This window comes from Podarcis gaigeae, assembly GCF_964106915.1.
Source record: "Podarcis gaigeae genome assembly, chromosome: 13".
Lineage (NCBI taxonomy): Eukaryota > Metazoa > Chordata > Lepidosauria > Squamata > Lacertidae > Podarcis > Podarcis gaigeae.
In genome coordinates this window covers 20069563-20093932 of record NC_139689.1, presented here as the reverse complement: position 1 = coordinate 20093932, position 24370 = coordinate 20069563, and the positions used below count along the sequence as shown (strand labels likewise).

At 45.0% G+C, this 24370-nt stretch overlaps 1 protein-coding gene and 1 long non-coding RNA gene across 3 annotated transcripts in view; one reads left to right on the top strand and one right to left on the bottom strand.

The window, feature by feature from the left end:
* Window positions 1-6898: 6898 nt before the first annotated feature.
* LOC310829494 lies at window positions 6899-9520 on the top strand. The gene is made up of 3 exons (XR_014557289.1): window positions 6899-7254; window positions 8119-8260; window positions 9363-9520. It is a non-coding gene; the product is annotated as an uncharacterized lncRNA (long non-coding RNA).
* Window positions 9521-9626: 106 nt separating this feature from the next.
* EPS8L1 (EPS8 signaling adaptor L1) overlaps window positions 9627-24370 on the bottom strand; it is a 35530-nt gene continuing 20786 nt past the window's right edge. The window contains exons 16-22 of one of the 2 annotated variants that reach the window (XR_014557270.1): window positions 17746-17842; window positions 16601-16741; window positions 15317-15416; window positions 13366-13537; window positions 12440-12572; window positions 11110-11927; window positions 9627-10458 (exon numbers count right to left, since the gene is read on the bottom strand). Coding sequence is in view for 1 of the 2 variants with exons in the window: in XM_083707883.1 (XP_083564009.1) it covers window positions 11853-11927; window positions 12440-12572; window positions 13366-13537; window positions 15317-15416; window positions 16601-16741; window positions 17746-17842 (718 nt within the window). In the remaining variant the exon portion in view is untranslated. Of the gene's footprint in view, window positions 11928-12439; window positions 12573-13365; window positions 13538-15316; window positions 15417-16600; window positions 16742-17745; window positions 17843-24370 lie in introns of both variants that reach the window. The other variant, XM_083707883.1, reaches the window with a different exon arrangement.

Genomic DNA, 24370 nt, shown 5'->3' with positions numbered 1-24370 from the left:
TTTCATCTGCCATTCTTCCCGGGTGGGTAAATCTTGTGTCTTCCAGTACTTCGCGATGAGTATTCTTGCTGCTGTTGTTGCATACATAAAGAAAGTTCTGTCCTATGACTGAGAGGCATTTGGACACATAATCCTACACTCCAACTGTGACACCACACTGGTTCCCCTCTTCCCAGCTCTATACTAGTGGCTGAATATATTTGCCTTATTCATTTGTATTGCAAGTGAGAAAACTAGGAGGGCACATATTTACCCATGTCATGCTGTCCCAACACATTATTTAAATATCTTTTGTTGACCACCAGCATTATGCTTTCCATTTTTAAGTTTGGAAGGTGTCATGGGCTTTGAAGACTCTCAGGATGCAAGGGAGAAACACACTTCAAGTTTGCAGCTTACCGACATAACAGATTTATTGCAGAATAAACAGACTTGACCAGATACAGGAAGGGTTATCCTCAGATATATGAGCAGGGTGGGAAATTGCAAAGCAGTTGGGCCAAACCATGAAAGTAAGAGATTCTGTCTGTGACAAGCTTAAATGTATGCAAGATATGCATATCAACCATTCACAACTTCAATAAGAAGCGATAACAATGTTTCACTATACTAATTTAATAGCAGTCTCCTGAGACAGACATGAATGCCAACTAACCAACCAAAGTGGAAGGAGAAACCATTATATTGTGGGAGGCTTAAATAAATAGAATAACATCAACTTACAAATTCTAGTTGAGGAAGTTCCCGTTAGAGTCTCCCTTTGAAGTCTCTTGGCTGGAAAGCAGTCAGTAGCAGAGTGTCCTAGTCCAGGAGAAGGGAATGTTCTCCTGCTGGTTTCTGAAGGCTGCCATTTTTGATGTCTGGTTTGTGTCCATTTCATTCTTTTTCATAGAGAATGACTTGTCTGCCCTGAGGCAGAGAGAGCAGCATTCTTGGAAAATTGCAGTTTGTTTATTAGGAGGGTTCTATTCCGCCCACTGTGACAATGTATTTTTAAATGGACTGGGTATCGTGTTATGCCCCTCGGGTACTGTTGTTTTAATTATGTAATTGCTATACTGGATTCTGTTTCAATCTCATTATTTTTTATTGCATTTTCGTGTTTGCAACCTGGGCCCTTGGGTGGGGAAGGGTTGAAAGGCAAGGTAATTGGTTTCATAAATAAATAAACCACCTCCTTTGGAAGGGGGCGGACTCTCCATCCTTGGAGGTTTCTAAGCAGAGGTTGGATGGCCATCTGTCACAGAGGCTTTATTTGAGATTCCTACATTGCAGGGGGTTGGACTAGATGACCCTTGGGGTCCCTTACAACTCTAAGATTCTATGAAATATATAAATACCATGGGAGGGTGGTGGCAAGCAGGCAAACAAGCCCCTGATGGTGTTACAGCTATCACTGTGGTTGTGAATATTCACTGTGTTTATCTTGTTGACGTGCACATTATCCATGTTACCCAACAGGACTGTCCCAGCTGCTTGTGCACATTTGTGTGAGTGCGTCTACCAGCTAAGAGCAGATGCATGTGATTTTTTCACGCGTGTGATGAAGTGGGCTCTAGTTCACAAACTCTTCTACTAGAATAAATCTACATGCCTTTAAGGTGCCTCAAGTTTGTATTGTTTTTTTGTGGTTACCCTTCTGGAAGTGATATAGAAGCCATCTTCCAGAGGCACTGCCGATTTCTTCTTGTTGAAGAGCTCCTGGGGAATTTCAGGGTTCCAAGGAAAACATTTGGGATCCACTACTAGGCAAATAGGGGAGATGCCTTAATTTGAAGTACAAATTAAGTGTCAAAAAAACTTATCAGGTAACCATTCACACCTCAGGCATGAGGGTATAATTAGCCATTTATCACTTCTGTGGTTTGGAGAGGTGAGAGACACTCTCTCATACCCTCCAATATTTCTCTCATGAAAATAGGGACGTCCCACTCCATAATGACAATTTTACTATTTATACCCCACACATCTTACTGGGTTGCCTGAGCTACTTTGGGCAGCTTCCAACATATATAAAAACATAATAAAACATTAAACATTTTTTTAAAAAACTTCCCTATACAGGATCGCCCTTGTGGGGTCGGATAACTCCATACCCTCCAACATTTCTTCTGTGAAAACAGGGACAACTCACAATACCCTCCAGCATTTCTCCAAGGAAAACAAGGACATCCTAAGGAAAAGTGGGACATTCTGGGATCAAATGAGAAACTGGGATGGCTTATCTAAATCAGGGACGTCCCTGGAAAATAGGGACTCTTAGTGTTAAGTTGTGGGTGAACATATCAGACGACACAGCGATTCTTCAAACAGCTCTTGTTTATTTGTAAGCTGGAACAGAACTGAACTGAAGGATTCAGTCAGCCTGCTTATATAGAGCTCCAGTACATCGTAACTGTAACAACTTTCTGTAACTATCCAATCACTGAACGTCACTTTCAATCCCTTATTTGCATATGTGGACCTGAACTATCTACAGTATCCCCCTGCTGGCCCAGGGTGAGAACTTCAGTACATAACACTTAGAGGGTCTGCTCTCTGCTGCTTCTCTTAGGACCATAAACGCTCCTGAGCTTCATACAAAGTAAAGGTTTAATATGTTAGGAGCTGAGTGAATACCAGAGGGACACTGACACCACAGTGTAGGGCATGCAGATGTGTAACAGCAACAACCAGGCCTTTGACTGATTAAACAGTCTTCAGCAGGCTTCCTCAAACTCGGCCCTCCAGATGTTTTTGGCCTACAACTCCCATGATCCCTGGCTAGCAGGTCCAGTGGTCAGGGATGATGGGAATTGTAGTCTCAAAGCATTTGGAGGGCCGAGTTTGAGGAAGCCTGATCTTGAGACTTAAAATATGTTCCTGGCAAGGTTATTGCTGGGCTCTTAAAAAATATATATAGTTATGTATTTTCTGCTTTTATGTTGTAAACCACCCTGGGATCTTTGGATGAAGGGCAGTGTACATGGGCGCAGCCATGTATTGTAAAACAATACAAATACTTAACTAACTGACCAATTACATCGGTTCTGTCTCCCCCAACAAAAGTCCTGCCCCCCCCCCAACAAAAAATCCTGGCTACTCCCAAGGCAGGATATAAATTTAATAAATAATAAGAACAACAGTTCCGCTTCTGCTTGTCTTGCTCTCTTCCTCTGGGCAGTGGGGTAGACTGGACCCAGAGGAAAAGGGTAACCTCCTGGGCAGTGGTGACAGTAGCAAATACACAGGGAGGGGGTCCTGCTGAGGGCATCTTGCCTGTAGGACCCTCTGAATCTGGAGCCAGTGCTTTGTACATATCTCCTCTAACCAGGTCCTGTAGGAGGAAAAGGGAAGGCTTAATTCATGTGCACTTCCAAGCGCAGTCAGAGTCAGCACTACAGAGGAATTGTCATTTTCTCTCCTGTGAAATGAGAATAATGACCTACCTCACAATAGTGTGGTGCCAAGCATATATCAAGATAGCCGAACACATTGTAAAGTAAAAGTGCTATAACAGGGGTAGGCAACCTAGGGCTGTCGGCCACAAGGGTCATTTAACTGGCCCACGAACCACCCCCGAACTGAGCCACCGCTCGGCGAGTCCCCGCCTGCTGCGCTAAACCGGCATGGTGCAGCATGGGGACTCACTTCTGCGGTGCTGCAATTCGTGTCTGCGCATGCGCAGATGCCGCAAATCATGTCTGCGCAGACGCCAGAAATCATGGGTGCACGTGCAATCAGGCCCACGATAAACCTTGCCAACCCCTGTGCTATAAACATGCTATTGCATGGGGGTGCAGAGAATGTGGGGAGTTTGCTTTGCAAGGGACAGAAACTGAATTCTTGGAGAGGATCAAAGAACCTCGGTGAGATGCGAATGGCGAGTGAAACAGGAAAAGTTTCCGTGGGACTTCTGGGTCCTCTGGGAAGGTTTTGGGCATCTCAGAGTGGCTAAGGGTAGTGCATGGCCCCAAGATGTGCCTCCCGCTGTGCCCCCCCTTTTCTTCCCTACACTGGGGTCAGGCCGGAGCTGATGGGATCCTATTTCAGAATGAAAACAGAGCCACTACAAATGTTTTTGGTTAAACACAAGCTTGTTGGCTGGTGCCAAAGGGCTCTGAAAAACAGCTGCCACCATTCCCCCTGGGGTGTGGGTTGAATTCAGCCAGCGCTGGGGGTTTAAATGGGGGTGGGTGGGTGGAGAAGTGTTTATGCGTGAGAGCGAATGCAGCAGTGCTAAACTTTTAAAAGATCCATGCTCTCTCTGTGTGGGTGTGGGTGTGCACGCACGCACACACACACACACACACACACGCATGCAAAAAAAGCTGTGCTCTCTCTAGCTTATGGTTTGTAAAGATGGTTTACTCCTTGATCGCCGAACCAAAGAGGTAATGGCTGTGTTTAATCTCTGAACTAGGGATCAGCCTCTCCAAAGACCACAGGACTAGATCTGCCCCTCCCCACCGCCAGAATATCAGCTGGTCAAGAGGCCAAAGGCGGAGAGGGTGCAATGGAGGTGCCCAGAAAGGCTTGTTGGCAGTCCACTTTGCAGGACATCGAGTTGTCTCTTGGCTCTAAAAATAGCTGCTCCTTCAAACTAGTCGTTGACCAGAGCTCTAAGCCTAGAGGGGAGCACAACTCAGCCAGACCAGAGAGGAAGAGCTAAAGGGAGGAATAGGGCGACAGCAGTATCTGAATTTGCATATTAATATTACAGCATGCAAACATAGAGGATATAGGCAACTTCCTTATACCACCAATGGGACTTCCAGATGCCTGCTGTTTTCCTGCGGGATTCAGTGATGTGCATGCAAATTCAAGTTGCACAGTTTCAAATATCGGGAGGTCCTTTGCAACAAACCTTCCCGAGAAGATCGGACTTTTTGTGATAAGGAAAGTGACAGGACAGGAAATGTACTGGGAAGTGTGGACTAAGTTTGATGCAATAAATTCAAACCTCTTGGCAAATAAATCAGGATAAATGCTCCATAAACGGGTTGCTTGGACGTGCCCCAAATAGGAACAATGGTTCCTCTAGCTCAGTTTTACTTACTCTGACTCTCCAATTTTTCAGACAGGGGACTTTCCCCACCCTAGACAAAGATGCTGGGAATTGAAGCTGGGCTCTTCTGCCTACAGAGAAGATGCTCTAACACTGAGCTGCCCTCCCACAAAAATGCTCGTCTGTGTGCAGAAAATGCCCCCTAGCCTGTGAAACGCACACCCAGAGCCTCAAGTCAGAGTTGGCATCAGGAATCAACTTTGATGGGCACCTGCTGAGGCTCAGGATGGCCAGATCTGTCCATCTTGGTTGCTCTTAGCTTCTCATTTTCCCCGTTTTAGTTCTCAACATTCTCACATCAGGTTGTTGTCATTGTTGTTTCACTCAGAGAAGATGAAACACTGAGGGCACCTTGGCCAAGTCCCCTTACCCCCCCCCCAAAGCACGTGTTGTTGGCCGCTGGGTACAATCCAGGCAAAGTGCTACCATTTGATCCTACTGATTATTTAAACTACTCTCTCTCTCTCTCTCTCTCTCTCTCTCTCTCTCTCTCTCTCTGTGTGTGTGTGTGTGTGTGAACATTTCAACAGAAGGTGCCATGACAGAGATGTGACCCTGGCTGGCTGCATGCCTCATTCTGAATGAATTCATGACTATGCACAATGTTATATTTACCTAGTTTAAGGGAAAGGCAGGGGGAGACCCTTGGATGTGCTGTTTCACCAGGACACATTGTAGAGGACAGGAGGCAGTGCCTGTATGCCTTTCTGTTATGTACAGAGTTGAATAGGATCCAAAATGCAGCAGTCTGGTTGGTCCTAGAACAATAGGATCCAGAATGCAGCAGTCTGATTGGTCCGCAGAAGCCACCCAATCCAACTCCAGGTGGAAGTGAATCCACAACCTGATTGGCCTAAAGGAGAATCCCAGAATTAGCCAATCATGTGGGGCCCATTGTGTAAATAATGTATATAAAGCAGACATTTCGGAGGAACTTCCATTCCTCACTACTATGAGCTGAATAAAGAGCATGAAATCCACACTCGACTCCAAGTATATTTCACTTTCGCAGCTGCTGCTTCTTCTCACCTGTCTTGTTTATACGGTGATTTGTGTTTGGAGTCCTCACTGAGGTGGTCAACTTGCCTCTGATCTGTGCCACCATACATTTTTTTATATAATTACATACATCAAGACCATAGCTGTCAACGTTTCCCTTTTTAAAAAAGGGAAATTCCCTTATTCCGAATAGGATTCCTCGCCAGAAAAGGGAAAAGTTGACAGCTATGATCAAGACTAGGCCAGAACCCTTCTTCGCAACATTTAATAGTCAAATGGCAGAGTTTGTACTAAGTATTTTGTACAGAGCATTATTCAAGCATATGAGCCTCCACAATATTCCAGGGTGGTACACAACCAGATTTGCTGCCTCAAGTGAGATCGGAGCCTGAGATGAGGCCATCTCTGGGGAGGCATGGATGGGGGTGGCGGGTATGCAATGATGAGGTTGCTGGCTTTCCTTCCCATCCCTACGCTCTTCCTGGCACCATGTGTGGCTGCTTACTTAATGGGGAATGCCAGTGGTTGTGAAATATACAGCAACAGAGGGTGGGTGGGTGTGCGCGCGCTTGTATGTTATTTGGTAATCTATGGAATTTGGCAAACAGGAGGGGCACTTTTAACCCAGGACTGAGTCACCCATCTCAGAAACTCCCAGTTTCTGTCTCAAACCCCTTAAAAATATGCTAACCCTCACCAGCAGCCCCCCCCCCGCCCCGAATGCTCAGTGACGTTTCTGTTAGCAATGCTACAAGTATTGGGGATCCGCCACCAGCACGCAACTGAGCCCTGGGCCAGGGTGAGGCAGAACTGTACCATTACCCCCCCCCCCGGCCTCTTGCAGTTGGCAGCTCTGAACCACACTGGGAGCCACCCTCCGGAGCAGGCCGAGGCCCGCGTTCTGTCAGGAATTAGAGGAATCTGCTCCATAAACACAGCTCACCACAACACTCACGTTGCAAAATCACAGATGGTTCTCTCTCTTCTTCCCCAATATTCAGCCCCCTCAAACAAATGGCTTGGACCAGTTTCCCTCCCAAAGAACGCAGCCAAACTGAGTCACAGGGCCCCTTCCCCATAGCAGCCAGTGCTCAGCAGACTGGACCTTTAGAGAAGAAGGGATGAAGACCCCGTTTGGCAGAGAAAGGAAGAAGAAAGAAGAGGAGGCAGGACATGGCTGAGAGCTGTTTCACAGTCTTCTTTGGGAGGTTGTGGACTCTCCTCTCCTTGAAGGATTTTAAGCAGAGGTTGGATGGCCGTCTGTCATGGATGCTTTTACAGTGGTACCTCGGGTTACAGACGCTTCAGGTTACAGACACTTCAGGTTACAGACTCCGCTAACCCAGAAATAGTACCTCAGGTTAAGAACTTTGCTTCAGGATCATAGCTGTCAACGTTTCCCCCTTTTTAAGGGAAATTCCCCTATTCCAAATAGGATTCCTCATAAGAAACGGGAAAAGTTGACAGCTATGTTCAGGATGAGAACACAAATTGTGCGGTGTCAGCAGGAGGCCCCATTAGCTAAAGTGGTACCTCAGGTTAAGAATGGACCTCCAGAACGAATTAAGTTCTTAACCTGAGGTACCACTGTAGTTTATATTCCTGCATTGCAGGGGGTTGGAATAAATGACCCATGGGATCCCTTCCAACTCTACAATTCCGTGATTCTATGATTGGGAAAGGCAGGGAGAGAGGTAGTGCAGATGGTTGGCACAAATTACAGCGAAGTTGAAATTTCTCAATATATGTTTTCCTGATATTCCCCCCTCCCTTCTCATTCTTTCATGATGGTTGTCCTCCCAACCACTGCCACGTGCTGGAATGATGCTAGTCTGGGGCATTGTGGAAGGTGCTAATGGCTGCCACCTTGTCAACAAATTCGCCGCCGCTATTTGTGACAAACAGAGGGCATTCTTCCCCAACCTGCTGCCCTCTGGATTTTTGGGGGGCTGCAAGTTCTAACAGGCTGGTGGGCCTAAGAGGAGTTGTAGACAAAAGACCTGTAGGGTGTGCTAGGTTGTGGAAGGATGACTGGGGGGGGGCGGCCAAAGCTAAAGGTAAGCTCCCCGCAGGAGAAACACCCCAACTCTGCTGTTCACAAATGGGGTAGAGAATTCAAGAGATCACCTGAGCACAGTTCTAGGGAAGGAAATGGGAGAAGCACAAAGCTGTGTGTGGACCTTAGAGAAGGCTGACTAAGGGATATTCTTAGAGGTAAGCAGGGTTCCTGGCAGACCGTTTTTGAGAAGGTTAGAAACACAGGATGCTGCTATCTGCTGAGTCAGTTCATTGGCGCATCTAGTTCAAACACTGCCTATCCCAGGGTAGCCAGCAATGATGGACTCCAGATGTTGGATATCAACTCCCACCGGTCCCAGCCAGCATGGCCAAAGTTCAGGGATGATAAGAGTTATAGACCAGAACATCTGGATGGCATCATGCTGGCTACTCTTGATCTATTGCTGAAAATCGAGGTCTCTCTCTCTGGTTTCTGGCTGGGCTGTTTCCCAGCCCAACCTGGCAAAGCAAGGAACTGAATGTAGCACTTTCTGCATATGCTTTGCAATCCCTTGCCCAAACATTATGGATGTGGGGGTTGAAGCAGCAAGTCAAGTTTTCCCCGCCACACCTAACTCTGAGATTTTTATTTGTATTGAGAGAATATACTTTGACGCCCCACACGATCAGGACGACTGTTTCTCATAATAAGAACAAAAGAATTGTTGTACTGTCACCTGGTAGCAATTTTTTTTAAGGCCCTATAAGTCAAATTCAATTAAATCTTGGATATTTTAAATAGAAAATAGGTATTTCCTGTTGGCATCCATTTGCCTTGAGAGACAATGGAGTATGAAGTCAAACCGCTGTGTTAGGAGCAGTAAAGTGACCTCCCTGCGGTGCCATGAGTATCGTGGGCTGCCCAGAGACAAGACCCCTCTCTTGGCCTCACTGATGAGGTCTGAAGGAAAGCAGAGCAATACGTTCGGCACCAGCCTGGCTGCAGAAGTTGCTGGAAGGAGACGCACAAGGCGCCATCCAACTGTCTTAGGGACTACGCTCCGGATTTGTGTAGGGTTTACTCCTTAGTCTTTTCTTCTCCCAGAGATAGTCCACAAGGCAGCAGAGGTTTAGGAGCTACCTTCCCCAGTTGACAAGCCTCACCTGCCCCTCTCTTCCCTCTACAGCACATGTAGAAACCGCCTTATTGACCACCGGACTAAATATTGGTCTCATCCACTCAATCCGCCAGAGACTATCTTTGCATGCAAGTATTTCTAATATAATAAGTATTAAAATAAAACTGAAAATTTTTCAGGGTGATAAATGGATGTCTTCGAAGAGCCACTGGATGCAGTTGGATGCCCTTTGACCCCAGTCAGCACAACCAGGGGTCAGGAAAGCCACAGGTTCTCCATCCCATCTAAAGATTCCTTTATAAAGATGGACGCCATGGAATCCCTAACTGCTGCTGTCTGGAAGTCCCCAGCAATCTTAGTCGGTCACTGATCCTGCCCAGAAAAGGAGTTGTTCATTGCTTTGGAGCATAACTTCAAATGCATTTCAAGCCAGGAAAGTTGCATCAGGTATGCATATTTTTATTTACATACTTTTTATATAGTTAGCACGTTTCCCCAATGAACGTCAAGCTCTCCAGTGGTGGCTATGCTCTACTTCCATCATGTGCCCTCCACCCTGAGGGCAAGCAGCAGTTTGGCAAAATAAATCAGATCTTAAAAAGTGCAAGTGCACATTAATAATAACACAAACACAACGACAGAGTAAATTTCTCTCTAGCAGCGTATATACGTTCCCACGGCACCAAAGTTGCCTAGCCAGAATAGCCTGGAGCTCCTTAAATGTGAAAAGCCCTTCACTGTCATGATATGGTTTGCAAAAGCAATAGGTCCTCGGACATTTACTCTATGCGACCACGAGGGCTGGAAGACTACATTAAGATTCTTGTAGAAGTCCATATAAAGTAAAGGTAAAAGGTAAAGGACCCCTGGACAGTTAAGTCCAGTCAAAGGTGACTATGGGGTTGCGGCGCTCATCTCGCTTTCAGGCCGAGGGAGCCTGTGTTTGTCCACTGCTTTCCAGGTCATGTGGCCAGCAGGACTAAACCGCTTTTGGCGCAACGGGACACCATGACGGAAATGCTGTTTACCTTCCCGCCGCAGCAGCACCTATTTATCTACTTGCGCTGGTGTGCTTTCGAACTGTAAGTTTGTAGGAGCTGGGACAGAGCACCAGGAGCTCACCCTGTCCAGGGATTTGAAACGCCGATCTTCTGATCGGCAAGCCCAAGAGGCTCTGTGGTAGTTGCATGATGATGGTGGGGGGGGGGGGGGATCTGGTTATAGTATTGCCAAACTCCTCTCCTTCCAGTCCACCACAATGAAAATTCAGCATAACTCGTTTCCAAACAAATCATCAAGCTTTGACTATATATATACATACACACAGAATATCATATTCTCTTGCACAAGACTCCTTGAAAGTAGCTGATCTGATTCAATCCCCCCCCCCAAAAAAAAGATACAACTAGAGATGAAAGGGCCAAGTTGTTAAAACCTGGCAAAACTTTTATGTACACAATGAAAGTGGGGGAAATGACGTTTTCCAAATACAGTTTGTGAAGGGTAACTTGGTTTGCCTCAAATAGAGACTGCCATCTGGTGACAGGAGGTGGTAGTGCCCAATGTCAGCTTACATTAACTCCATGGAATGAAAGTGTGAGTTTGTCAGTGGGAAAAATCCTTTAAGGGTGATCTTGTAGAAAAGCTTGTTCCATAGCTTCCCATGTCTCTCCTGAAGGAGAAAACATTCCTGAGATACTTAAAACATTTCAGCCGAGCTATTCTCTTATTCAAGTAAAGATAGATGGATAAATCCTGGCAACAGAAGATTTCTTGCTGAAAAATACTCATGAGTTGGCAACTCACCCTGATGGAAAGTGGAGACAAAAGTTTTGACTACAACCACTATGATGCAATGTGTAAAAATGCAGATTTATAGCCGCAAGGATAATGATGCAGTGCAACTGCAAGACAAATAATGCATACGGCAATATCCAGGCCTAGATTTAACTGAAAAATTCAGGGACAGGTGGGGAGAAAGAGATAGCAAACAACAGGAATGCACAGAAATGGAAGAACAGTTGATTTGACGAGTGGAATTTCCATGGAGGTCTGTTGCAAAGCTTGTAAAATTTAATTAATGATAATAATTCAATCCAGTTTTCCTAGTGAGCCAGACCTAGGTCCATTACCTTCTGTAAAAGGTAAACATTATTTCATTTTGTATGAAAGGAGATAAGATGAATGCGGCATGAATGTTCTCTGTTATAATGAAGAAGAGTTGCTGCTATTCCATTTCCCCCCGCATTTGGGGAGGGAAGGCGTGTGGGCTGGGTGAATTGTAGAATTGGAAGGGACCACAAGGGTCATCTAGTCCAATCTCCTGCAGTACAGGAATCTTTTGCCCAACATGAGGCTTGAACCCACGATCCTACAATTAAGAGTCTCCTGTTCTACTGACTGAGAGAAGAGAGGTTTCTTCTGATGACTATTTCAAAAGGGAGTTGGAGAGAAAATCTGGGATATGATTTGAAGGCGGTAATTTGCTTTACAGGAACATATGCTCAACAACAACAAGTTTAGCTCAGAACAAACGCTGCTGTAGAATGCAGATCTTGGGTGATGTGGGGACAGTTTGGGATGATGGTGTGGCTTCAGAGCCTGTTACCATGCAGTTCCTCAATGCTTCAACAGGGGGCACTCCCACACCAAACAGGGCGATCTCCCAGCTACGGATTCAAACCCTCCAGTTTCCTTTTCTGTTTCGCCATCACAGCCTCTAGCTCTGATACTTTCCCAGAATCCTGGAAGAAAATAATGAAAATGAAGAATGGATATAATATTGTCCTGGCTTCAAGCACGGCCCAACTTTCCCCAGTCCCACCGTGGTGCATTTAATTCTCAGAAAATTGTAGTGTCATAGAAAACTACAGTGGTACCTCGGGTTAGGTACTTAATTCATTCCGGAGGTCCGTACTTAACATGAAACTGTTCTTAACCTGAAGCACCACTTTAGCTGATGGGGCCTCCTGCTGCTGTCGCACTGCAGGAGCACGATTTCTGTTCTCATCCTGAAGCAAAGTTCTTAACCTGAAGTACTATTTCTGGGTTAGCGGAGTCTGTAAACTGAAGCGTATGTAACCCAAGGTACCACTGTAGTTTGTGGCTTTCCTGGACCCCAGGAGCCTTCCTTGTTGTTGTTTTTTTGCTTTTGCTAAAGCCCAGTAGACTGCTTCCTGCTCAGGGATACAAGAAGTCTAGACTTGCATCACCCCCCCCTCCCAACCCTTAGGAGAAGCTTCAGGGCTCCTTGTACCTCCAGTAGGGCTCTCTGGACTGTGACCTGGCTGTAGACTCGAACTCCTTCCTCGGGGCTGACAGCTCTGAACTCATCCTTCTTCAGGGAGAAAAGCTGAGCTCCGTTTAGGACCCCCAGGGCACTTACTGTCCTGTGAGGAGGAAGAAAGAGTGAGTTACGGAGGGTGGGTTATGGGAAGGAAAGGGAATTTCTGCTATTTAATAAAATCTTAAACAGGAAACAAGCAGGAAACAAGTGTTGCCGGGATACACACCATACATTTAAAGCACATCCCTGCCCTCCAAGAATCCTGACAAGTGTAGCTTGCTAAGGGTGCCAGCAATTGTAGTTCTGTGAGGGGTTAACAAAAGTTCCAGGATTACTGCCATTGTATGGTATGTACAAACAACTAAGTTGCACCGCTACAGGTCTTAAGCTGTGGGATGGAATATCCATGCAGATGAATAGCAGAATGTCTAAAACATCAATTAAAATATCCACGGTAGACAAACAGCAACCCATCGGTTAATATGGCATCTCATGGACCCCAGAAAACTGGTGTTGGGTTAATGAGGGAATAGGGAGTAACCACAGCCAATCAGAAACCTTAACCAGGAGCACAGAAAAAGGAACCACAGCTAACAACTGGGCAACGGCAAATCATTAAGAAGCTAAGAGCTATTGAGCTATTCAGGAAAGTGGAGGCTGCTTCAGATATAGGCCAGTAAAGAAGGTGCTCATAAAACAGGCCAACTAGGAAAACTGGGCGTTAAGTTGACACATGCAGGCCTCACGATTGGTGAATGTGCAACATGAATCTGAAGAAGGTAATTGCAGACAATACAGGAAAGGCAGGAAGCTGCTTTGGGAGATACCAAGGAATACGTTTGGACTTTCATGGCCAACCTACATATCTTCTCAAAGGAAAACAGAGGCCAACTCACAATGGGCTGAATCCTTTGGCCTCCAGCCAGGTCCGAACTTGAGCAGGGTCTGAATCGTATCCTAGAGGCAGGTTGGTGTCTGCAGCCCGCTGGATGTGGAGGTTCCTGTTATGGCTACTTGTCCCATTGGCCAGTCTCAGGGCGAGCTCCTCGTTCACCGTGTTGAAGCGCTCTGCCGGGGCAGGAAGTGATGTCACACATGGCGCAATTGCAAACATTTGGATGAGTAAAGGGACCCCTGACAATTAGGTCCAGTCGTGACCGACTCTGGGGTTGCGGTGCTCATCTCGCTTTATTGGACGAGGGAGCCGGTGTACAGCTTCCGGGTCATGTGGCCAGCATGATTAAGCCGCTTCTGGTGAACCAGAGCAGCGCACAGAAATGCCGTTTACCTTCCCGCCAGAGCGGTACCTATTTATCTACTTGCACTCTGACATGCTTTTGAACTGCTAGGTGGGCAGGAGCAGGGACCGAGCAACGGGAGCTCACCCCATCACAGGGATTTGAACTGCCAGCCTTCTGATTGGCAAGTCCTAGGCTCTGTGGTTTACGCACAGCGCCACCCGTGTCCCTCTTGGATGGGTAGGCAGACCAATTAACCCTACTTCCCACAATCAGATACAACAGACCCCAATCGCTATATGCGCGGTTCAGAAATTCTCCCACAGAACCCTGTGTCATGTCATACGAGGTCAGTTTTATAACAGCTTTCAGATAGCAAAAAGCCAGTCCACCACACCTCAAACTGCACATTTCAGTCTAAATCCTTCATCCATGAGACTCTATTCCAGTTCTCATGTAAGCTGAGTGCTTCTGGGAGGGAAGGACAACTCTTTATACCTTTCAAGCTCGAAAAAACCTCTTGTGAAAAATGCTAAGTGACGCTGACAGCTTGTCTGACAGGAACCAAGAGGAGATCCCTTTGTCAAGGACAGGTTGGACGGAAAGGAATGGGGAGAGGAATCAGCTGGGAAACATACCAAGGGAAGAAAGCTCAGAGCCTGGGGAACGTTGGTGGGACAACCACGGGCAGTTTTGATGTGCAGCTGGCTTCAAAGCAAGCAGAATCTGAGGCCCTGGCAGCTACCAATATTCCAGAGGCTCAGCTTCCCTTAGAGCCTGTTAGTCTCTGTTAGTCACAACCACCAATTAGTGTTCAGTTGTTTAAAATCATGTAATAGAAAGTGCTTTGCCCTAGAGCCAAGGTTTGGGTGTCCCTTAGGAAATGTGGCCTTTTTATTATGATTATTAATTCCTTTCTATACCACAAACTCATATAAATAGATATATATATGTGGTGTGAAGAATTTTAACTAAAACCAACTCTGGGCTGAATAGTCATGTTCCCCATGTCATATAGCAATGAGGAAAGTTTCAAAAGCAGTTGGTCATGTGTTAAGAACATCAATTCCACTGGTAGCAGAAACTTATTGCATGACCCTCTTTAGATCCAAGCCATTAAGCGAATTTGTTGCAAATAACCCTTTCCCCCCCTTCATAAAGCGGGTTTTAATACATTTTTAGGGATCTAGAATGACAATGCATTCAAGTATAAGCTTTCCAAGTACAGTATAAGAGGCTTTCAATTTATCAAGTGGCACTGAATGTTTCACCAAACATTCACGAAACCCACAATTTCTAATGGGGGTGTGAGCACCTCGTAGACCTCTCCCCAGTTGTTTCCTCTATGCTTTCCCAACCTTAAATTTTTCACATTTTTTTAAAAAAGGCCTCATCAGAATTTTCGTGCAAATTTCACTTAATATGCAGATTTTTAAAAAAGCAAATTTTCTTGCCTATAATCCTTGCAGCCTGCCACATTAGCTATTGTGTCCCCTGCTCTGTGCTGAGGTTTCTCCTACACAGCTTGAACCAAAGCTATGGTAAAACAGTGAAAAAATAGCTTATGCTCCCCAGAGCTCCCCAGTTCCACATACAAAGGCAGGCTTACCTCGCTCACTCAGGTCCATGTTAAGTGCCTCTGTGCTGGCCCAATTTCTGCCATTTGTGTACAGACTTTTGGTCTTGGGTGGCGGCTGAGGTGGACTTTTCTAAGTAGGGGCAGAGGGGAGAAGCAAATATTAACAGCTCGGCCTCCTGAAAAGCCCATCTCCTGGTGGGACGTCAACTCACAAAGAACACGCTACGCTAATATTGCAAGTGCCAGTACCTCTGCCTTCCCACTAGGGATGGAAGGATTTGACAATTTCAGTTCTCTCAGTTTCACATTTTTTTCCAATCTTAAATTCAGTCCTCCTTATTTCCGCATCCATTTGTGAATTAAAAAACCCAAAACAATTCCCATTAAAATTCTTCATTTTAGTGTGAATTTCTCCTAATAAGCACATTTTGGTCTGCAGTACGCCTTTTTGCAAGCAATTTCTTCTAACAGTAAGCATTTTAGACATCAGTTTCACCAATGTATCCATCCCTGTATACATTTTTGTCAACACTGTTTGGTTGGGGAACTGCATCGCAAAATTCAGATTAAGTGAATTTTCGCAGGACAACTGTGTTTCAGTTCCCATATTGGATTGGAAAGCGAACCTTTGATAGGTTCACCTTCAACTGCAAACTGGATTGAATTTCTTCCCTGCTTCCCACTGCCTTCCAGACTGTCTGAGTTTTTAAGCATGTCTGAACAGTTTGGGTCCCATGCATGTTCTTATGCTGTGTTGGTTTTTAAAAGTGGCATAAGCATTAAACTGCTTTCTTTGGGGCATTTCCCACAAATCTACATTGGTGAGAATGGATTTTAAAAGTGGCCCTCTTTCAACCTTCTAGCGAAATCTTATTATTTATTTAAAAATACATTTTTAAAAAATATTCTGTACTCATTCCCTAAACCGGCCCATGTGAGTCTAACATTTCCCAGACTTGTTCAAGATTCCATGGCCAGGATCATTTGAGCATAGGAATTATGCTGTTGGATCAGACCAAAGATCCATTAGTCCAAAATCATCTTTCCAACAACATGTAGCCATTTTTTTTTCTGGGAATCAGGAAAGCATGCAGGGCAGAAAGGCAACACCTATTCCCTGTTTCTGCCCAGCATGTGCTATGCAGAGGTACAAATGGGATCTGTAATAAAACGGTGCTATTTGAAGCGCTCCTGTTTACTGTTCCAGCCAGCCAGTCATGTTGGGTATTTTATTAGAAAAGTGGCACAAAGCTCTACAACAAATAAAAGCAAGCAAGCAAACAGACAAGCTCTAATTAGTGCTGTAAGCCTCACCTTGGATATCGCTGGGCTGGTTCCGTTGACCTGAGGAGCGCTGTTGTGGTTTAGAACTGGGGCAAGAATATTATAAGGGACGTAGCCAACCTGACCGTAGTGATTCTGAACTTTCCACCACTTCTTGCTGTCATCCAGGACCTAATGGCAAAGAAAAAGGAGACGTATTCCTAGCTAAGCAAAAACTTGGTTCTAGGTCTGGAATTGCCCAAGAAAGATGCTAGATTGTTTTTGTATGCCACAACTGCTGCTAGGATTTTGTTGGCCAAAAATTGGAAAGCACAAGAAGTGCCAACAGTGGAGGAATGGGAGGTGAAGATGATGGACTTTTGGGAGCTGGCCGACCTGACCGGAAGAGTCCATGACCAGAAGGAGGAGGAGCACCAGGAGGAATGGATGAGATTTAATGACTATTTAGCTAAATATGCTAAGATAACTTAAATAGAAATACTTGCAAGTATCAGACTGGCTTTGGATTTAAATATGTGATGTTATAGAATAATATGTTTAAAGTTAATATGAAAGGAAAGAAAGATGTTAATTGACCAAGTAAATTTTATGAGAAATTAAGTTTTGGAAAACTGTTACAATGATAACCATTGAAACTCAGCCAGGGGGATTAAAGGAAGTCACCTAACAATGTCAACAAAAGTAGAATTATTATAGTTAGGATTTATGTTTGTTTGTTTCTTTGTTTGTGTTTGTTACAAATTTGGAAAACCAATAATTTTTTTTGAAACAAAACCAAAAACTTGGTTCTCAAGTTCCCTGTCAGGGGAGGTCCCGATTCCATTTCACAAACAATTCTATAAATGTTACCTAACCCACAAGGTTGTTGGTAGGCTCCCAGCCCATGCCCATTTCTGTTAAGCCATTTAGGGCTCATTCATGGCCTACAGGTGTGGTGGGAGGCGAGATCAAGACGTCTAATGTACAAGCATCCTTCATTGCCTAGGATATTTTGGCTTGGGACAGGTGACCAGGCAATAGGTTATTTCCAAATGCCCTGAGTCCCCAGTGAAAGCAGCTTCCCTACAGCAGTGTCCAATCTGCAAATCACATTCCTTTCTATTCTGGCCAGATCAGGAGCAGGGTGGGGGGTGGGAATCTTCTGGCACTGCAAGTGTTCTGGGACATCAACTCACCTGCAACATTTCTCCATGAAGTACTGAGAGTTCGTTGTTGTTTCTGGCTGTGAAGTTATGGGTGGAGATCACAGACTTGCTTTCTGGGTGTTTATGTCTGTCAGGAGGGAAGAAAGCACATGGGTTATGGGCAGGAAGGTCCATGACTTGTGGGCTTTCTAGAATATCAGTGCGGGTTAGAATGGGGGCTGGAAACCCAGCACCCCCAGCTTAAACAGTAAAAAATGGCCACACAGAAGGCTCTGTCTGCATCGATGTGCTTGTGGAATGTCCTCCTTTCAGAAGTGGGGCTGGCACAGATGCTATCATTTCAGTGCCAGGTCAAGACCTACTTTACCCAGACATTTTTAATTTGATGATCATGCAACCCTTTCTGTGTCACATTTTTAAAAATTGTCTTTATTCGTTTGGGGGATGTGTTGTACTGTTTATAACTAACCGTAGTACACTTTGTTTATTTTTAGGTTTTGTATTGTGCACTAGTTTCCACATAGATGATGGACAGGTTGTACGTATTCCAAACGAACAATGAAACAGTTTAATTTCACTCTGTCCATTGCTGTTCCCAAAATAATCTTTCTCCTGGATTTGCATGCTTGTGGCATTTATGTAGTTTTGCGATCTTCATTTGATTTAAACCAAGGCTGCAACGTTTAGTTAATTAATCAGATAGATAAACCCAATTTTAAAAAAATTGTCTGATTAAAAAGGTGCTCTTGATACCATGGGGCAGATGGGGGGTGTGTGTGACCCCTGACCATTAGGTCCAGTCGTGACCGACTCTGGGGTTGCGGCGCTCATCTCGCTTTATTGGCTGAGGGAGCCGGCGTACAGCTTCCGGGTCATGGGGCCAGCATGACTAAGCCGCTTCTGGCGAACCAGAGCAGCGCACGGAAACGCCGTTTACTTTCCCACCGGAGCGGTACCTACTTATCTACTTGCACTTTGATGTGCTTTCGAACTGCTAGGTTGGCAGGAGCAGGGACCGAGCAACAGGTGCTCACCCCATCGCGGGGATTCGAACCACTGACCTTCTGATCAGCAAGTCCTAGGCTCTGTGATTTAACCCACAGCACCACCCGCATCCCATATATTGTTCTCATTTGACAGGGAAGACGAGGGGTGGGAAAAGGAACCTCTTTTAAGATGCTGCTGTGATATACGTGCTTGCTGTCTAAAAACAAAGGAAGTATGCATTTTGCTCAGAACTATTGTTTCATGTATTTGCAAACCTGTAGTTTTAACCAACTAGTGGTCCACACTGAGGTCCATTTACTTCACCACCATTAGCTGATGCCAGAATTAATTCCCACCCACTTCATTTAAGTATTACTTGATAATACTTTTCATAAGAAAAATAAGTGGAGGAAACCATAAATTAAGATCCCCTCACAGGAAACAGGAACTGAACCATTCAAAGGGAAATTCATCAGTAATGCCCTGGCTGTGCTGAACAGGAAGCAATTAATTAGAGACACAAGATGGAAGTTTTTAAAGGCACAGTAACCCTGAAAACCCCCCACAGAACCCTTCCTGGCCACACCAGATAGGCTGGCGCTGTGGTTACATTTGAAGTAATGGACTTTGCCTCAAATTCAGAGGCCAGAACAATAAAAGAGAGAGGATGAGGTATGTCAATTCTGAAACCAATGGGGGATTTGTTGATTGGGGGACAAATCCATTTTAAAACCAATTAAGATATCAATTAAAGCTTTAGTTCAAGTTGTGGAACACTTTCTTCAAGGTTACTTTGGGGTTCAGTGACATTAGTATAAGAGGAATGAACAAGAAACTATTAAACACAGCCTTTCTAACAAAGAGTGGTTACCAGTAAATGTTGTAAGTAAATATTGTACACTTCCTTCAATATCTCAGAAAGGCATGCGAATTTGGGCTTGGCAATATGAAAGTTCACTGAAATTTTTATCACTTGACTAATCTGCTAAAAAGGTCAGGTGATGAATCAACCGAAAGTTATTTCAACCATTCAGCCCTAGCTTTTCATCACTTTTTATCTAGTTGAATGGGAGCAATGATGCAAATTCATGATGACAGGGAAAAAATGTAATATTGAAGGAAGGGCTAGATAACGCACAATGTGAGATATTGCCCCCCACACCACCTGCCTCTTTCCTATAGTGAATGGAATTTCCTGCAAGACAAAGGAGTCTCTCTCCCCTCCATGTTGCAGTCCTCCTCCCAGTTGGAGGAGGATCACAACTGGAACTCGCTGGGATACAAAGCTTGCCAAGCGCTTCAGAACAGATGATAGGAGATGGAGAAGAAAAGGAATTAGAGCCCTTCATCCCCCCCACCACCAATCCTACCTTAGCTGGCTGCCTAGCGTCCCCCTCTTGGCTCTCTTCTGGGCGCCATCTTTCTTTAACCGCTGTCCTCTTGTTTTCATCCTGTTATATTTCCCTTCTGCACCCATCACCAGAGCACCTGGCCTTGCCTTCTGTGATACCTCCATTCCTTTACACCTCCCTGTTATAACCAGCCAGCTCCTATTATGCTACCTTATCCCAGTAAACCCAAGAGCCCTTAATTCCTGGTCCTTTCCTTACATTATTCAGCCCTAAGAAAACCTCATTTTGTTTCAAGCTAACCCAGGCAGCCTTGTTGTTCCCAAGCCCTGCTGCCCTGGCTCCTTCCCCCAGCCTTTCTAGAAAACCCAGTTCTCCCAGTTCTGTCCTCCCACATTGTACACACAGCCTGGAATGGACTTCCTTTGTGTTTATTTAGCTACCTGCCAAGCCATGGCTATCCAGGGGCTGAAGAGATTGGCATGTTCTCTTGAGCCTGCTACTTGTGTGCTGTTCCACATCAAGAACTCCCTGTGCGCTGTGCCCAAATTACATAGACAGTGTGCTCCTGTCTATGGCGGCATTCGTGTTAACGTTAAGTGGAAACAAGTAATTCTACAGGAGGCCTATTTAGGAGGGCAATGTGCCTCAATGTCCTCCAAGCCCTCACTGAAGGGGACATCATGTTCAGCAATGTCTACCTAGGGATATAGCCAATAAGTCTACCTGGCTCTGCTCCCGACTGCTTACACACCCACACTCCCTGTGGTGCGCAGATGCATTCTGAGAAGGAACCGTGCAGGCCTTACTTCTGTAATGTGTGCAGAAAGCCAAACTGTGTAGGATCCAGCATATTAATTCCATGCTCTTATTGCTTCCCTGCTTGAACTCCTCAGCGGAACAACTGGGAACCATGCAGCAGCCTAGTTCCAGCATGGTTGTCCTCCACTGTGGACTACAACTCCCATCACCCTTGACCACTGGCCATGCTGGCTGGGGTTGATGGGAGTTGGAGTCCAACAACAGCTGGAGGGCAAAAATGTCGGCTACTCCTCCAGCAGCCACTTAATGGGTGGAAAGGTAGCAACCCTATAATTATTCCCAGCATTATTAATCATCCTCCATATTTCCTAGAGTGAAACTTTGCAAGGGTTGGAAGGTGACGGAGTGGAAATGTGGTAACACTGGGCTTAATCCGTGTTTGTGTGTGTGTGTGTGTGTGTGTGTGTGTGTGCGTTTGACAGGAGCTCCTCTGTACATAGAACATGTTATACAATCTGGTGTATGTGACTATGACCTGTTCACGCCATCTGTCCAGTGCTGAAAGGGGAGGGCACAGGCAAGCAGAAACGTATGCGTAGATGAACGCGTGTGTCTTCAATCCAGCCACATGGCACTTAAAGAGTCTGGGTACATGTTACACTCACTGTATTAGGGGAATCCCAATGAAAGAGAACTCTGCCTATGGTGACTTCTGAAGGGCTTGCCATCAACAGGCAAAGGAAGGTGGAAGGGACAGGAATTGCACACACAAAGTGAAGGAGAAGCTGCCAGCTGTCCCTTTCGTAGAACCATAGAGTTAAAAGGGAGCACGATGGTTATCTAGTCCAATCCCCTGAAATGCAGGATTCTTTTTGCCCAACATGGGGATCAAACCCACGACCCTGAGATTAAGAGCCTCTGGCTCTAATGACTGAGTTCTCTCTCTCTCTCTCTCTCTCTCTCTAGCTGCTATTATCCCCTCCCAATTGGTAGGGGAAAGAAACAGAGAAAATCAGCTGCCAAGAGGAGTGGTAGTCAGACAGAGGCTACTAGTGCTTCCTCCTTCGCCGCATGTGTCCAATTGTGAGATTCTATTATGCAGTGAATGTAACGTGAAGCCAAGGCTTTAGCCAAGAAATCCCGGCACTTTTGTAGAAGTACAATTCCCAGTCTTCTTTTTGGGAAGACATGGCTCGGGACTCAAAGTTGTTTACTCTTTTTAATGTCAGTGTTGCTCGGCTCCTTTTCTGAAGGGTTTTCCAGGAAGTGGAGACCTTGGATCTCAACACTTTATTGGAACCTTTTTGTGACTTCTCTATGCAAACAACATCACATCATAAATACTTGTGGAAAATCCACCCTAAGTAATAAAAAGGGGAGAGGTCACTAGCCTAGATTATTTCAGTGACCCGTTGGGACCTTAGTCTATCTTTGTCTTGCCTGAAATCCAGAATTTCTGGTTCAGCTAAAAAAGAGGCATCTGGTTTTAATTTATTTCAAGAACTATGAGGGAACCCACTCCCTCCCTGACACAGTATGCATCAGTGAACAGTCATTTCCTCATTTTTGGGCAGTATGTGCACACACACCCCAACACTTATGGGGCCAGAAGTGTTTTTCCACCCCCATTGTACATGTCTACTTTAATTCAAGATATCTGTTGTTGCCCCATCTCCCTTTGTTAAATTGGTTATATTCCAACCTTGTGGATCTCAAGTAAATCATTATGGGCATATCTATACTAAATATGTTTGAAGAAAATTCAATAGTCATTGTATGACTAAGAGGTGGTTCCTGGGCTGAGGGAGCTAGAGAACACTCACAGTTCTTACCATCCTCTTCTCAGGATTATTGGTGTGTGTGTGTGTGTGTGTGTGTGTGTGTGTGTGCTATAGCTGGAATGCTATAGAACTGAATTACCCCAAATTCCAGGGTGGTCGTAAGGACAAATCTATCTATATCTATCTATCTATCTATCTATCTATCTCTATCTATCTCTATCTATCTATATCTATCTATCTATCTATCTATCTATCTATCTATCTATCTATCTATCATCTATCTATCATCTATCTATCTATCTATCTATCTATCTATCTATCTATCTATCATCTATCATCTATCTATCATCGATCTATCTCTATCTAAAATTGCTATACTACTGGTTAAAGATAAATTAATAAGTTTGCAGCTGAGGTGCCAGAACATTTTGTTTCAGTCTACCACTATCCTTGTTCCTGGCAAGTATTAGGACTCACTGGACAGTTAGGGAGCAGAGGATTAAACTAAGAATGGGAGTTGGTTTAATGACCAACAAGGCCTGTATGTTTTCTCAGAAGCCTCTTTCTTGGCCACACTGGATCTGAATTTACTCTTCAGCGATTTATTAATCTCGTGTCATTTTTTTTTTTAAGTACTTCTCCCATCAGTGAAGAAGACTAGGAACATTTTTTTAAAAAAAAGCAGATAAAATTATTAAAGTTTTAATAAGCTGGATTCTTTGGCAGCTGCTAACATTTTGCATTCAGAATTCATTGATGTGGCAGTGGCTAGGCAGGTCCTTAGCCACAAATGCAAACAGGTTCCGATTTGGGGAGGTAATTTCAAGTCCCCACTCAACGTTAAATGGCTGCTGATCACTGACCCAAAGCTCCCTGACCTCCCACATACCCTAACAGTTACCTGCAATTTATACAGACTTATACACCACCCTCACCTAGCGAAGCCCCAAGCCATTCCCACCACCACCATCTTACTAGTCCTATCACTGACTTCCCTGCTCACCACCGGACCCAGCTTCACGCAAGGCAGAGAGACAGCGAGAACAGCAGAAAGAGAGAGAGAAACAGAAAAGAACAACATAGAATTTATCTAAATTTCCCGTGATCAAATGGCTCATAAATTTTCCCAGCTGGGAAGACTTTCAAGAACTCTCTGCCTGAAAGGCATATTGGGCTGAGAAGGAGCCCTTCATCATGACAACGGCCAAGGCCATTCCAATCCCAGCCCTTGCACGCTCTCTCTCTCTCTCTCTCTCTCCACGCACACACACACTTCTTTCAAGTTCCCCCACCCTTAGGGTCCAGCAAAGGCTCTGGAGGTCTGTGAAGCTGTGATTTAATTGGATGAGAGCCCAGCACGAAAGGGTTTTGTGCAGCATGGTTGGGAAAAGCCTGTGACTCTGGAGAGCTTTTGTCACTCACAGGAGAGGCAACACAATGGCCAGTACTTTCAGTTCAGTATACAGTAAATTTAGCTTTCTATTCCCATATGCTGCCCCCACCAGTGTTGCACGGGGGCCCATGCATCTGAGGTCACTTGCAGACAACCTGTTTATTGAACATTCATGTTTGGAGGTTATGGGATGTTGCATCAAGCCATGGTTATATCCCATACTTTCCGGTACATTTCCCCATCCTTTTCCTTATTGCAAAAAGTCAGATTTAAGAGGAAAGCGGCTTTGTTGTGCAAGAGCACCAAACTTTAATTGTGCCAGTATGTTACAGAATCTCCCATTTGCAAATAGCAATAGTCCATATTATCTGCTGGGATGTGGG